Raw genomic sequence first — 17,061 nt, forward strand, 5'->3', positions numbered from 1 at the left:
ATTAGTTGATTTTTGGATGAAAATATAAGAGTAGGAGATCAAAGTGGATTGTACTGAGGCATACAATAATTCATTTCTTTTGGAACATTAGGGCCAGGCCTAAAGGACTATAGCTGACAGCTGCTACTAATGAGGCAGAACGGATCCATGTTCAAAACCAACATTACTAAAATAGTTCCCATCATTTACTGTTTTCTACAGTATTCAAGCTGGCTAGGACGTTTGTCAACTTTGTAATGGTGATTTTTGCAACTTCTCTACAGAGCCAAAATTAGGTATTCACTTTGTTTGGGTAATATGATACCATTTCCGTTAAATTGATAATCACATCATGGCTTTTCAAAAGATGGAGGAGTGTTTTCATGTCTTAAATATGCTGAATAGAAATGTACTAAATGCTGTTACTAAATGCATCACAAAACCACAATATTCAGCAAATCTTGACTTTGGGATACATAAGGCTAATTTTTCAAAAGTGTACATTTTAATATTTCTGTTGTGAACACCATATAACAACCATATAACAGTTTATGGCATAGAAACAGGCCATCTCGGCCGCTAGCTACCCCCGCCTATTCTCTGCCCAAAACCCTCCAACCCCCTCTTATCCATGTATATATCCTGGCTCCTCTTAAATGAAAGAATTGACTCTGCCTCAACTATTTCCTCTGGAAGATTATTCCATTCAGCCCCCTCTCTCTGAGTGAAGAAATATCCTCTAATGTTTCTCCTAAAATTTTGTCCCCTTACCCTCAACTTGTGTCCTCTTGTTTCAACCTCCCCTGCTCTCAGGGGGAAGAGTCTACTTGCATCTAGTCTATCTATTCCCTTCATAATTTTAAACACCTCTATCAAATCCCCTCTCAACCATCTACGTTCCAATGAATAAAGTCCTAACCTCTTCAATCTTTCTCTGTACTCTAGGTATTTTAAGCCAGCCTTGTAAATCTTCTCTGCACCCTCTCCACCTTATCTATATCCTTCCTATAATTTGGAGACCAGAACTGAACACAATAATCCAAACCTGGCCTCACCAACACTTTAAACAGTCACAGCATCACTTCCCAGCTCCTATACTCTATGCTATGATTTATGAAGGCTAACATACCAAATGCCTTCTTAACCACCCTGTCACATGGGAATCCACATTCAAGGAACAATGCACCATAACTCCAAGATCTCTTTGTCTTGTCCTTTCCCCAATGTCCTCCCCTTTACTACACATGTCCTATTTTGATTATTTTTACCGAAATGAAGCACCTCACACTTCTCTACATTAAATTCCATCTGCCATCTTTCAGCTCAACTCTCCAAACAAACCAAGTCCCTCTGTAATCCCTGGAAACCTTCCTCACTATCCACCACTCCCTCTATTTTCATATCGTCCGCATATTTACTTACCCAGTTAACCACCCTATCATCCAAATCATTAATATAAATTATGAACAACAGGGGACCTAGCACCGATCCTTGAGCGACTCCGCTTGTCACAGGCTTCCATCCTAACAGACAGTTGTCCACCATGACCCTCTGCTGTCTCTCCTCCAGCCACCTCTGATCCCATCTTACTGCGACTGAACCTTCCTTACTAACCTTTCATGTGGAACCTTTCAAAAGCTTTGCTAAAATCCAGATAGACTACATCAACTGCCCTACCTTCTTCCACCTTTCTTGTCACTTCTTCGAAAAACTCAACAAGGTTTGTCAAACATGACCACCCCTTCATAAACCCATGCTGGGTGCTCCTGATCAATCCCTGCTTATCTAGATAAGAATACCCTCCATAACTTTCCCTACGACTGAAGTCAAGCTTACAGGCCTCTAATTACTTGGCCGACGCCTCGTGCCCTTTTTAAACAATGGAACTACATTAGCAACCCTCGAATCCCGCGGCACCACATCCTCCTCCAGTGATTGTTCAAAAATCACTGACAGTGCCTCCGCTATTTGCTCCCTGACCTCCCTTAACATCCTGGGTAAAATCCCATCAAGACCAGGAGGCTTATCCACTTTTACTGACCCTAGAAGCTCCAAAACCCTCTCTTTACTAATCCCTATCTTTTCCATAACTAAGCCATTTCCCTCACTTATCTCACATAGTCCAATGTCCTTTTCCTTCGTGAACACAGATGAGAAAAAAATTGTTTATATCTCTCCCATCTGATACCGTTCCTCGCACAGTTCACCGCTCTCATTTTCCAGCGGTCCTATTCTATGCTTAACCCTCCTTTTACTATTCACCTATCTGTAAAAACGCTTAGGATTCACTTTTACCTTATCAGCTATTGACACCTCATACCTTCTTTTTGCCTCTCTAATTTCCTTCTTCAGGTTTTTTCTGCAATCTATATAATAATCACACTTCTTATCCATTTTTTGCTTCTTAAATTTAGTAAATGCTCCCCTCTTAGCCCAAACCAACTTTATTTTTCCAGAAAACCATGGTTCCCTTAGGCTTCTGGCCTTGCCTTTTGTTCTGACTGGCACGTAAAAATCCTGTACTCTCAATATCTCCTCTTTAAATACCCTCTACATAATCAGAGTTATACAAACTGGTCCTGCAATATATAATCCATGATATTTTTGATATCGAGCCTTGATAACTGGATACAGTTTCTTTCAATTAGCAATTAAATTATCAAACACCCTCACAGCCAATATTCCAGCACCAAACTGTAATACAGAAAGAACCACACCATTGCTCCAAATCATTCATGAATGACATGACTGACCAAAGTGAAGCCAGATGCAAGTTGAACAGCACAGCCCTTCTCTGTTGATGACACCAAGCTGGAGAATGCTTACCTCGCCAAATGCACCTCTGCCAATAACTTTCAGGATTTCAAAGTCTTCCTTGTGGAGCCGCATCTGCTTCACTTTAACAGTGAACGGTTTGGCTGAAACAGAGAAAAGCACAAGTATTACTTCACCTTAAAGGAATGCCAAGAAAGGTATTGGGACAGGTTTCTGACAAAAATGATCAGAGTTAACGTTTCACTCCAATGCTTGTACCAATTCACATTAAATCTTGGCAAGAATGTGATCTGAGTTAAATCACTAAGGAACTTCATTTTGTTTCATATTTTCTCATACTTTCTTGATACAGGAGAGAGAAAATTGCCTACTGAGTCAATGCCAGTCCTAAGAGCAATCCCATCAAACCCATTCCACCCATCATGTGAGTGAACTCGTTTCCCACCACTACCAAATGGCAACCCACTAATGCCTGCTTAAACCACAAAAGAGTGTAAATTAACTTTAATGCAATTTAAGTTACTTTTATCCTAAAATAAAACAACTTGAGCTTAAGTATCTGAGTGTATAATGGTGCCCCAACAAGCAACATTTGAACATTTTGCTGGCCAGGTGATATTCAAAGGTAAGCGATGCTGAATTGGTCCACGTCTGAGTAACGATGGTACAAATTGTTACTTGCAATGTACTTGAATAAAACAAAGTTAAAAACATGTATTCAGGTGCCAATTTGTAGGAATATTTTGGGGATTGGAGAAGATAGAGCAGAGAAAGGGGATGCTCACTACAATAGTATTGCACGGTATTTTTCACTAGTGGGAGAGCCATGAACAAGGGGACTGCTGCAAAGTAAGGGGCAGTCATTAAAAGTGAGATTTGTCCATATTTCTTCTCTCAGAGAGAAAAGAATTTTGGGAATTCTCTGATGGTGGTGGAAATCAAATTGCTATGTAATATTTAAGGTGGGGAGAGATAAATTTTTGAAATATCATGGAAGTCAGGTTGATGAGAGACTAGTAGCCATAGAAGAAAGATCAGTCTCGATCATATTGAATAGCGGGGCAATTTTGATGGACCTAGTGATCTACACTTGCTCCTATTTTCTAGCTGGGATAAAGAGGTTCTATAGTTGGGAGATGAAGATGGAGAATGCTACAGTATCTACAGATAGATTAATGCTACAGTATCTACAGATAGATTAATGCTACAGTATCTACAGTTAGATTAATGCTACAGTATCTACAGATAGATTAATGCTACAGTATCTACAGATAGATTAATGCTACAGTATCTACAGATAGATTAATGCTACAGTATCTACAGATAGATTAATGCTACAGTGTCTACAGATAGATTAATGCTACAGTGTCTACAGATAGATTAATGCTACAGTGTCTACAGATAGATTAATGCTACAGTATCTACAGATAGATTAATCCTACAGTATCTACAGACAGATTAATGCTACAGTATCTACAGATAGATTAATGCTACAGTATCTACAGATAGATTAATGCTACAGTATCTACAGATAGATTAATGCTACAGTATCTACAGATAGATTAATGCTACAGTATCTACAGTTAGATTAATGCTACAGTATCTACAGATAGATTAATGCTACAGTATCTACAGATAGATTAATGCTACAGTATCTACAGATAGATTAATGCTACAGTATCTACAGATAGATTAATGCTACAGTATCTACAGATAGATTAATGCTACAGTATCTACAGATAGATTAATGCTACAGTATCTACAGATAGATTAATGCTACAGTGTCTACAGATAGATTAATGCTAGTGTCTACAGATAGATTAATGCTACAGTGTCTACAGATAGATTAATGCTACAGTATCTACAGATAGATTAATCCTACAGTATCTACAGACAGATTAATGCTACAGTATCTACAGATAGATTAATGCTACAGTATCTACAGCATGATGCTGAACCAAGCCATGAAAGACCCCAACAATGAAGACGCTGTTTACATCCGGTACCGCACGGATGGCAGTCTCTTCAATCTGAGGCGCCTGCAAGCTCACACCAAGACACAAGAGAAACTTGTCCGTGAACTACTCTTTGCAGATGATGCCGCTTTAGTTGCCCATTCAGAGCCAGCTCTTCAGCGCTTGACGTCCTGCTTTGCGGAAACTGCCAAAATGTTTGGCCTGGAAGTCAGCCTGAAGAAAACTGAGGTCCTCCATCAGCCAGCTCCCCACCATGACTACCAGCCCCCCCACATCTCCATCGGGCACACAAAACTCAAAACGGTCAACCAGTTTACCTATCTCGGCTGCACCATTTCATCAGATGCAAGGATCGACAATGAGATAGACAACAGACTCGCCAAGGCAAATAGCGCCTTTGGAAGACTACACAAAAGAGTCTGGAAAAACAACCAACTGAAAAACCTCACAAAGATAAGCGTATACAGAGCCGTTGTCATACCCACACTCCTGTTCGGCTCCGAATCATGGGTCCTCTACCGGCACCACCTACGGCTCCTAGAACGCTTCCACCAGCGTTGTCTCCGCTCCATCCTCAACATCCATTGGAGCGCTCACACCCCTAACGTCGAGGTACTCGAGATGGCAGAGGTCGACAGCATCGAGTCCACGCTGCTGAAGATTCAGCTGCGCTGGATGGGTCACGTCTCCAGAATGGAGGACCATCGCCTTCCCAAGATCGTATTATATGGCGAGCTCTCCACTGGCCACCGTGACAGAGGTGCACCAAAGAAAAGGTACAAGGACTGCCTAAAGAAATCTCTTGGTGCCTGCCACATTGACCACCGCCAGTGGGCTGATAACGCCTCAAACCGTGCATCTTGGCGCCTCACAGTTTGGCGGGCAGCAGCCTCCTTTGAAGAAGACCGCAGAGCCTACCTCACTGACAAAAGGCAAAGGAGGAAAAACCCAACACCCAACCCCAACCAACCAATTTTCCCTTGCAACCGCTGCAATCGTGTCTGCCTGTCCCGCATCGGACTGGTCAGCCACAAACGAGCCTGCAGCTGACGTGGACTTTTTACCCCCTCCATAAATCTTCGTCCGCGAAGCCAAGCCAAAGAGATCTACAGATAGATTAATGCTACAGTGTCTACAGATAGATTAATGCTACAGTGTCTACAGATAGATTAATGCTACAGTGTCTACAAATAGATTAATGCTACAGTATCTACAGATAGATTAATCCTACAGTATCTACAGACAGATTAATGCTACAGTATCTACAGATAGATTAATGCTACAGTATCTACAGATAGATTAATGTACACGTCACATTGATATTTAATTTTTAATTGAACAAACTTTAATTGCCATTTCAAAGTAGTTCTACCCAGTAAAATGAATCTTTTTTAACGTGACTATCTAAATATTAAAAACAGAAATGCCAGATTGTCAAGGAATGTACTACCAGTGGAACCATTTTCTAAAGGTACAATAATATCCTTACATCACAAAATATATTTCTATATGGGCAAATAAACATTCCCATAGACAATTTAAAATCTTGACAAATGCTTTTATTTAATTGGATATGGCCAGGGAATTTGATGGATTTGCTGGGGAGGGAGCAGTGGAAAGATTTGCACCTTTAATTTTCCAGCAATAATGTTTAGAAAATCATCACATAGTTTTCTTTTCAGTTACATCAATACAATGAATGGAATCCTTTTTGCTCACATTAAATACTTATCCTGAATAACATGGGAGCATAACTCCTAACCAAGGTTCCACCCCATCTACGGAGTGGAACCACACAAGTCACTCGACACATCTTTAGTAAACTCTGGGAGGTGCTCTAAAAATAGACAAATATTGATTGCCAAGGAGTTAAAATGCACTGCTATCTATGAAACCCTTTACAACCTTGTTTTCATTGTTTATGAGTTCAAGCTTACATTGCTAATCAAAAAGTTGCTGGTTTAAGTCACATTCCAAATAATTCATAAAATTTTAGGCATTCTTTTACAATAGTAAGGAAATATTGCACCTTTCAGATAAGGTGCTAAACTGAGATTTTTTTATAAAACAGAAAATGCTGGAAATACTCAGATCAGACCACATCTGTTTAGTTTATTTGGAGTATTTTTTTTAAATTTTTTATTTTTCACACTATGAATCATACTGACCAAAATACATAGACATTTTTCTCTTGAATATATAGTGTCATTTTCTCCCCTTTCCCCCCTCCCTCTCTCTCCTCCCCTTCCCATTTATTCAAAGTTCAATCTATGATACATTAAACCCATTAAACAATGTCGTCACTTAATAAAATAAACTAGAAATTTTTATCTTTTACTTTTATATACTGAGTCAGTTCATTTTGTTGTCTTCTTCTTCTGTCATTTTAGGTGGTGGAGGTCCGCGGTAGGATTTCTCTATTGTATTTATTATGATAGCCCTAGCTGTAGCAAAAAATTTTATTACGTCAACCTGGAAATTAGAAGATAGCCTGAGAATACATCAATGGTACATAGAAATGAATAAATGTATTCCATTGGAAAAAATAACATATAATTTAAGAAATAACATCACAATATTCGAACAAATTTGGGAACCGTACATGGAACACAACAGAGAAGTCCTACCGCGGAACTCCACCGCCTAAAATGACAGAAGGAGAAGAAGACGAAATGAACTGACCCAATATGTAAAAGTAGAAGACACAAATTTCTTGTTTATTTTCATTGTGTGAGGACATTGTTTAATGGGTTTAATGTATCATGTAGTTTGAACGTTGAGTGGGTGGGGAGGAGGGGGGTGAAGGAGGGAGGGAAGGGAGGGGGAAAAAGGGGAGAAAATGTCACTGTGTATATTCAAGAGATAAATGTTTGTGTGTATTTTGGTCAATATGGTTCATAGTGTGAAAAAAAAATTAAAAAAAAGGTTATGGAGAGAAGACAAGAAAATGGAGTTGATTCAAATGGTGGAGCAGAATGGCCTGATTCTGGTTAAAGGTTCAAAGTTTCTTTTATTATCACATAATAATACATTAAAAATGTTATAAACATTATGCCATAAGGCAGAGTCAGCAAGAGCATTGCACATCGCCCCTAACAATAGCAGAAAAAGAAGAAAAATGAATCCATTCAGAGACAATAGCCCCTTTCACACAGGCACTTGAACCCAGTAATTAACCATCAATTTATGGGTTCACCTGCCAGTGTGAATGCTCCCGAACCAGTAGGAGGGCCAAATCAATCTGCAAATTAACCATCTAGGGAGGTAGTATCATTGCCTATCCTTTTTAAATCAGCATTCTGGACACCCATTGTGAATGGGTCACCCAGAATGCCAGGTCCAAATAGTGACGCGTTGATGACGTTCCTGCATGTATGCAGGAGTGTGAAAAGAAACAAAAGATATTCTTCCAAATAACAACACTGATTTAAAAAGGTATAAACTTTGTATTCAATTTACTAAATTCATAATCCTGATCAATGTATTAAGTACAGTGCAGTACGAGTCCTCAGCTCTGCTGTTGTGCCGACCTATAGAAGCCTACTCCAGTAAAGAAAATCGTTGAAGAAATAGTTATTCTTTCATTCCTTGGAACATAACGGAACCCAGGTTCACACCTAGATTCAGATTTGTCAGCGTACATGCACGATTTCACATACAGCCAAGATTCCTTTTTCTTGTGGGTGCGGCAGAATTACCACTAATCGGTAGTAAAAAAAACTATACACATCGTAACCATGTAAACAAATAAAAGAACTGTAAACATAACAAATATAAACAAACTGCAGTACAGAGAGAACAAAAGAAAATCAATAAACTGCACAAGAGTCCTTAAATGAGTCTCTGATTGAGTTGGTTGTTGAGGAGTCTGATGGTGATGGGGGGAAACAGCTGTTCCTGAATCTGGTGGTGTGAGCCTTGTGCCTAATGCATAATTTAATTAAATTATTACTTACCATGTTTTATATACACACATACAAATTGCTGTCATCTCATTTAATTACTTTTAAATTCCTAACTTAAAATGAATGTGGCTTCCAATAAGGTTATTCATCTTCTCAAATAAACACAGAAACACAGGTGCAGGAGTCGGCCATTTAGCCCGTCAAGCCTACACCACCTTCACTATCATCATGGCTGATCAGTACCCAGTTCCTGCCTTCTCCCCATACCCCCTAATCCCCTTAGCCACATGGGCCACATCTAACCCACTCTTAAATATTGACAAGGAACCGGCCTCAACTACTTCCTGTGGCAAAGAATTCCACAGATCTACCACCCTCTGAGAGAAGAATCTTTCCTCATCTCAGTCCTAAAAAACTTCTCCCTTACCCTTAAACTGCGCCCCCTGGTTCTAGTTTTTCCCAGCATTGGAAACAACCTTCCTGCATCTAATCTGTCTAAACCCTTAAGAATTTTATATGTTTCTATAAGATCTCCCCTAAAATCTTACTTGTCCAACTGAATCTGTATTTCATAAAATAATTTATATTTCACTTCTTGGTTTGCAGACTGAGAATGCTTCAATGCAACTGGGTGTTCGAAATGTTTGAAAACACCATTGTATCCATAGAAGTTATCTAAAAAACAAAGGGGCTGCATGGGCCATTCAGCTCTGCTCCAGCATTCAGTATGATCATGGCTGATTAACTGTCTCACACACCATTTCTGGATGACAAAAATTAGAACAACTGACAATGGAAAACTCATATTTTGATAAAGTCATACAACACAGGAACATAAACTTCAATCCACCGAGATCACACTAATCATTAAACGTCCATTTATACGATCGCCATTATTCACTACCATTCCTCTCAATTCACCTACAATTTAGAGTGACCAATCAGCTTACATGCCAGGTCAGCTTTAATGATCTATTCCAATTACTTCTTGGTCAGTTAGGACTTCTGCAGTCTTTCTTCTAACCTCAAAATTTGAAAATTCTATTGGATAGGGACCCCCCTCTACCTTCATCATCATTTGGGACCCCAAACAATCCTTCCAAGTGAAACAACACTTCATTAGTGAATCTGCAGGGATCATCTACTGCATCCAAAGCTCCCGTTGTGGTCTCCCCTCCATCAGAGAGACCGGACGCAGAGATTGCTTTGTTGGACATCTCAGCTCCGTCCGCTGCTGCAATAGTGGGATCTCACAGAAGCCACCAATTTTCCCATGCCATTCCCTTGCAAACACGTCTGACCATGAATTAATGCACTACTGGACTGAGACCACCCGCAAATTGGAGGAATAACTCCTCATATTCCGTCCAGGCACCTTCCATGAATAGCGACTTCTCCAAGAACCCAATGTCTTTCCCCATGCCTCCTTTCCTATAGCTCTGTCTTGCTCTCTTCACTTTTCCCACTGTCTCTTTTACCCCAGCTCTTTATTCACAGAGCCCAAGCCCCTCCTCGCCCACTCAATTCTCAGCTTTCCTCTCTCCTGGCCTCTTCTCTGTATCCAATTAACACTTTTTGTCTGTTGGTCTGTTCCCTTCTCCTGCCATTTCTTTTATTCAGGCATCTGCCTGCTTTTTGCTCACACCTGAAAGAAGGCTCAAGCCCAAGATGTCAGTAATATATCTTTACCTCCTATGGATGCTGCAAGACCTACTGAGTTCCTCAAGCATCTCTGTGTTCTTACTACAAATCAGTGTCTGCAGACTTTAGTGTTTCACTCAGTTCCATGATTCATATCCAACCAATAAACTTGGGGATTCCCAGCTAGAGTAAAATGAAAGCAATTAATTGCCTCAATTTTATAATGAATAATTATTTTCTAGGAATTTGAACCAGCAATAGACTGAAAACAATTTAATATTTATGCTTTCTTGATATATCAAAATTGCTACATATTTATTTTCTCCATCATTACCCAGTAGTTTCTTCCCTCTACCAAAACCTTGTTCCACAGCATTATATTTAGCATTATCAGTGACTTTTCACTTTCCTTCTTGAACTACAATTAATCTGAAACACTTTAAATGATATTTCATTTTGCAAGTGACAGGCACAAACTCTGTTTTACATATGACAGGCACAAACTCTGTTTTACATATGACAGGCACAAATTCTGTAGACATCTGTTCCAACATAATGAACATGGTGCTGAGGGAATGCAGGTGTTAATAAAAAATAAAATACCATTAGTTTTGTCAAAGTAGATCTAGGATCAAGTTTGAGTTTATGGTCATCTGATTGTACACATGCAACCCAACAAAAACAGCGCATCTCCAGACGATAAAGAACATACACAGTGCACCCTACGCACAAACGACATAAAGATACGTAACGATCTAAAATAAATACGTAACGACAATTTGCGGGTGTATAGGGTTGTTCAACAGTCTAACCATTTGCAGGAAGAAGTTGTTTCCCAGCCTGGCAGCCCTGGTTTTTATGCTATTGTACCTCTTCCTTGAAGGTAGTTTCTCAAAAATACAACAAGCTGGATGGTAAGTGCCTTTAATTATTCTCTGAGCCCTCCTTTAAGGAAAAGGAGATCTTCAGTGATCTTCTCAGCAGTTTTAATCACCCTCCGTGCTGATCTCCAACCTGATGCTTTGCAGGTACCATATGATGCTGCCAGCCACAGAACTCTCTATTGTGTTCCTGTAAAACATTGTTAGGATGATGCCCAGTAGCCTTGTCCTCCTCAACCTCCTTGGGAAGTGTAGGCGCTGCTGCACCTTCCTGACTAATGAGATTGTGTTGTGGATCCAGGAAAGGCCACCGTTTAAATGGACACCAAGAAACTTTTTGCTCCCCACTCTCTCTCTCTCTCTCTACGATGGAGCCATTGATATGTATTGAAGACTGGTCCTTCATCTTCCTGAAGTCCACAATCATCTCCTTTGTCTTGTCCACATTGAGACTTGGGTTGTTGTTCTTGCACCGCTGTACAAGTCTTTCAACCTCTCTGTAAGCCGATAAGACCAATCTCTGTTGTGTCATCCACAAATTTGATGTTTCTTTTGGAGGTTAACCTGGCAGTACAGTCATAAGTTAGCAGCGTGAACAGTAAAAGGCTGAGCATGTAGCCCTAAGGTGTGCCAGTGTTCAGTGTGATGAGCCTTGAGGTTTTGCTGCCAACCCGGACAGACTGTGCTCTTTCTGTTGAGAAGTGGAGGATTCAGTTGTAGAAGTATGTGCTAAGTCCCAACAAGGACATTTTACCCACCAGCTTCTGAGGTATGATGGTGTTGAACACTGACCTGAAGTCAATGAACAGCAGCCTGATATATCGTACTCTAGCTGAGTCAGGATGGAATGGAGGGTCAAGGCTATGGCATCTTCTGTGGATCGGTTTGGCCAATAGGCAAACTGGAATGGATACATTCGCTTTGATGAATCCCATCAGCAGTTGTTCAAAGCACTTTATGATGGTGGAGGTCAGTGCCACTGGACATTAGTCATTTAGTCCAGCTCCCATCACACTCTTGGGACTGGGATGATGGTGGCTACCTTGAATCCTGTGGGGACAATGAACTACTAGAGTGAGAAACTGAAGACGTCCGTTAGGACCTCAGTCAGTTGGTCCACACAATTCCTCAGCACACAACCAGGTATGAATAAATTCAAAATCACCAAATTATATCAGACAGTAAATGGCAACTGTGAAAAAAATGAACATGTTCATAAAACAAGAACAGAAGGTGACATAACTGGAGGTGTAAGAGTAGGGAATGAAACAATTTGAGGAGGATAGAGTTCTGCTGTTGGGACAGAAAAGGTGAACTAATGGACAGAGGGAGAAATAGTAGTTAAGAATCATGCAAAATTTAAAAAGTGTGCATGTTGTAATTTGAAATAGGGATTCATAGAGTGGTATAGCACAGAATAAGCCCTTCAGGCTGATTTGTCCATGCCAATCCCATCCATTTGCCTTAATTTGGTCCCTATCCTTCTAAATCCTCCTATCTATATATCTGTCCAAATGTCTTTTAATTTTTGTCATCGTACCTGCTTCTAGTTTCCTCTCATAGTTCTTTTCAGATATAACCATCCTCTGAATATATTATCCCTCCTTCAATTCTCCCCTTTTCTCCTTAAACCTATGCCTTCTAGTTCTAAAATAGTCTCCCCTGGTAGAACAACAGAAAATGCTGGAAACAGATCATGATAACCAAGTTGTTGATAGAGGGCAACAATCCACAATCAATGAAATTATGAGGCTCAAAAGATGGAAGTCAGACCACAGAGATTCAGGCATGTTCAAGGGACCATTGTCATAGAATGGCATACAGAACATTAAGTGGTAATTAGAAAGAATAGCTTCAGGTACATTAAAATTAAAGAAAGATGACAATTTTGAAAGAAGCGTGCTTCTGGGTGTATAGACAGTGATAATGGAGACAAACACAAAGGGAAAAATCAGGTCACCAAGGAAATTAAAGATTCAGAAACTCTCGGATAACTTTGTCAAGCATAGAACTCAAACTACTTAATAGAATTCAGTAATTTTGTATTCATTCGATGTAGGCCTAGAATAGAGTCTCAAGGAGCCCAAGTAAAACTTGGGCCTGCTGTTCTTTTTTCAAATAGGCACCAAAAAAATTTAACAATTTCACTGTAAACATTTTGTCTGTTAATTCATCGTGTCACATCTCATGTCATCACTCCTGCCTATCTTCCCAGCATACACCATATATTAATTCCTCATTCGCCCTGTTATCTGCACTTGTTTTGGTAAAAATACCCAACAAAAGGACTATTTAGACACTTTCAGGTGGCCAAAATCCCCGATTGTAAAGCCACACATTATGCTATCGGGAGCCCACTTGAAAGTGCAGGAGGCGCCTGCGAGGTGAACTTTGTAACCCTCCTGCGGGAGGGATAATCGCCAGAGCAATGAGGTCCCCCCAGCACATGAATGCAGCCATCTGAAAGTAGCTGCTATGGGGATGAGAGTTAGCTGGCAAGTGCCTGACAGCTTCCCTCCCAGTTGCCCCTGCCTCCTGGCGCTGGACGTCAGGGCAGGGGCAGCCGGCTTGGGCTGTCGGCGCGGGGACGCCTCCACACTGATACCACTGCCCCACTCTCCCAACAGCTCGATACGAGTTCCCACACTGTGAGGCAGCCAGTGTGGACTGTCAGTGTGGGGACAGCCCGTGCCAGCTGTCCCACTGTCCAACTCTCACAGCCAGCCATCCTAAAGGGACAGGAGCCAGAGTGCATTCAGAGGCGCATCTGGTGCAGCTGTCCCTTCAGGTGGCCAGCGCTGTGCTTTTAGAGCTGCCACCTGAACGGCAATTCAAAAAGCCGTTTCCACTTCTGCAGGAGGAGCATTCTTGACAGAGAATGCACCTGAAGAAGCCTTTTCTCTGTTCCAATAACAGTTCCTCAGTAATTTGCAAAATTTTCTCTTTATACTTGTTTCTACTAGATTTGCAGGAGGATGGGAACCAGGGTGCAAGAGCAGACAGAGAAGTGGAGGAGGAAAAAGATTATGTGAAAATTGCATGTAACTTTAGAAGTCAACGGATTGTACATGGTGGAAATGTTCTCAGATGCATCTATTTCAATGCAAGGAATAAAGACCGCATAATAGTCAACTAGAATTAGCGGACCAAATCTGTTGGGAGATAGCAGACAACTGCAGGAAACATTAGGTTGTGATAGGAGATTTTAACTTTCCACATATTGACTGGGACTTCCATACTGTAAAAGGGCTGGATGGCTTGGAGTTTGTCAAATGTGCGCAGAAAAGTGTTTCTAAATCAATATATAAAAGGTACCAACTAGAGAGAGTGCATTACTAGATTTCCTATTAGGGAATGACCACAAGTCAGGTGAAAGTATGTGTAGGGAAACATTTTGGGTCCAGTGATAATAATGCCATCAGTTTCAAGTTAATTATGGAGAAGGATAGCTCTGGGTCTCAGGTTGATACTCTAAATTGGAGAAAGGCCAATTTTTAGGAAATGAAAAAGGATCTAGAATGTGTGGATTGGAATAAGTTGTTGACTGGCAAGGATATACAAGGTAAGTGGGAGACCTTCAAGGGTGAAATTTTGAGAGTAGAGAGTTTGTATGTTCCTGTCAGAATGAAAGGCAAGTTAGCAGGCACGGAGAACCTTGGTTTTCAAAGGATACTGGTGATTTGGTTGGGAAAAAGAGGGGTGTATAACAGGTGTAGGCAACATGGAGTAAATGAGGTACTTGAGGAGTATAAAAAAATGGAAGAAAAACCTCAAGAAAGAAATCAGGAGGCTAAAATAAGACATGAGATTGCTACAGGTATATTAAGAGCAGAAGGATAGTAAGAGACAAAATTGATCCTCTCGAAGATCAGAGTGGTCGGATGTGCATGGAGCCATATTAATCATATTATAGGTAAATAACACGAGGAAAATAGGAGTACATAATCAAAAAGGGGAAAAAAATCATTATACGACATCACATGAAATATTGCATCACACCATAATTAATATGTCCTCGTCTGCTCAAACTGAAATCTTCAAAGAAGAAAAAATATATCTATAAAACCCCACCTAATCTAAAAAATAGACTGGGCAGACTATCCTGAGAATTTATTAAGAAAAATTAATTGCCTGGTCTTCACCAACAAAGAGAAAATAAAATATAGACCGGAAAGGAAAATAATTAAACGAAGTCATGTAGAAATAATTTACAAAAGGACACCAAGTGTCTTCAAATTTAACAGAGGTATCAAATATACTACTCCTAACATTCTCTAAACTTAAACATGAATAATTTGAGAGAGCCACTGAGTCAAAGCAGGTGGATTAGAATCTTGGAAACAAGATAGCTCTTCTATGTATAAAAGGCTATAACACTTCTGGAAATGTAATCCCAAAAAGAGCAGTCGCTGGATTACGTTGCAAACTGATATCCAGTATAGCTGACAAAGTCTTTAAAAAATCTATCCAATACCTCTCCAACATAGGGCATGGCCAAAACATAAGAGTTAGAGAAGCCACTTCTGATTTACGTCTATCACAAATAGGACTAACATTAGAAAAAAATATGGCTAATTTGTCTTTCAACATATGAGCACAATGTACTACTTTAAACTGAATCAAAGAATGACGACCACATATTGAAGCAGTATTAACCAATCCAAAAATTGCCTCTCATAATTCCTCTGGAAGATGTAACTGAAGTTCCTTTTCCCAGACCCTTTTAGTTTTGTCATTAGAATTTGATTGCAATCTTGATAACATTATAAATGTCACCTATTAAACCCTTATAGGAATGGTTCAAATGAAAAAAAATCAAATAAATTCGGTTGGTTCAATGTTGGAAAGTTAGGCAGTAAAGTATTCAGAAAATTTCTAATTTGAAAATATCTTTAAAAATGTGACTTAGATATATTATATTTATTAGATAAATTGTTCAAAACCACCATCTATAAATAAATTTGAAAAAGAAACCATTCATTTAACTTTCCAAAAAAAAAGGCTTGATCATTTATAGTCAGTTGAAAAAAATAATTAAGAAAATGGTGCTAAATAAAATAAAATTTTTCAAGTCAAAGAACTTCCGAAATTGAAACCAAATCCAAATCCATATGTTTAAGTATTAGTTTGAAGTTATGTCTATTAATCTTAGATGGTGTAAAAAGGGAGCTGCCCCTAATAAAGAGGCTACTGAATACCTCTGCACGGAATTGAGTTCCAAATCAGAATTTACTGTCACAAACAAGTCATGAAATTCAGTATTTCGCGGCAGCATTATACTGTAAATGTTCATATTAGAACCATCTTACAACATTACTTTCAAAAAAAATAATAGTGCACAAAAAGTAAGGCAGTGTCTACAGTTCAGGAATCTGATGGCAATGGGGAAGAAGCTGTCCTTGTGTTAGTGAGTGCTCGTCTTTGGGCTCCTGTACCTTTTTCCTGATGGTAGCAAGTGAAGAGGGCATGGCCTGGGTAGTGGGGTGTCTTTGAGGATAGAGGCTGCTTTTTTAAGACATCACCTCATGTAGATGTCCTCAAGTCTGGTGCCTGTGATGTCATATGCCAAATTAACAACCCTCTGGAGTTTATTCTTGTCCTGAGAGTTCATGCCTACATACAAGGCAGTGATGCTGCCAGCCAGGATGCTCTCCACAGTACACCTATAGAAGTTTACGAGAGTCTACAGTGACATACCGACACTCCTCAGTCACCTCACAAAGTATAGCTGCTGGTGAGCCTTCTTTGTGACTGCATCAACGTGGAGGCTCCAGGACAATAGGTACTGGTGTAGGCCATTCATTTAGATCAAGACTGATCTTCCACAGATCCTCAAATATGTTCACACCCAGGAATTTGAAGTTCTTGACTCTCTCCACTCTAGAGCCCTGATGAGGACTGGGT

At 39.9% G+C, this 17,061-nt stretch overlaps 1 protein-coding gene across 10 annotated transcripts in view; it reads right to left on the reverse strand.

The window, feature by feature from the left end:
• The window catches only part of LOC138737196 (serine/threonine-protein kinase MRCK alpha-like), a 653,014-nt gene that overhangs the window by 429,359 nt on the left and 206,594 nt on the right, over nucleotides 1-17,061 (reverse strand). For all 10 annotated transcript variants that reach the window (XM_069887840.1, XM_069887837.1, XM_069887843.1 and 7 more), the window contains exon 2: nucleotides 2,806-2,897. In XM_069887840.1, the coding sequence (XP_069743941.1) occupies nucleotides 2,806-2,897 (92 nt within the window). The remainder of the gene's footprint in view (nucleotides 1-2,805; nucleotides 2,898-17,061) is intronic.

The sequence above is a fragment of the Narcine bancroftii genome, chromosome 6, assembly GCF_036971445.1.
Source record: "Narcine bancroftii isolate sNarBan1 chromosome 6, sNarBan1.hap1, whole genome shotgun sequence".
Classification (NCBI taxonomy): domain Eukaryota; kingdom Metazoa; phylum Chordata; class Chondrichthyes; order Torpediniformes; family Narcinidae; genus Narcine; species Narcine bancroftii.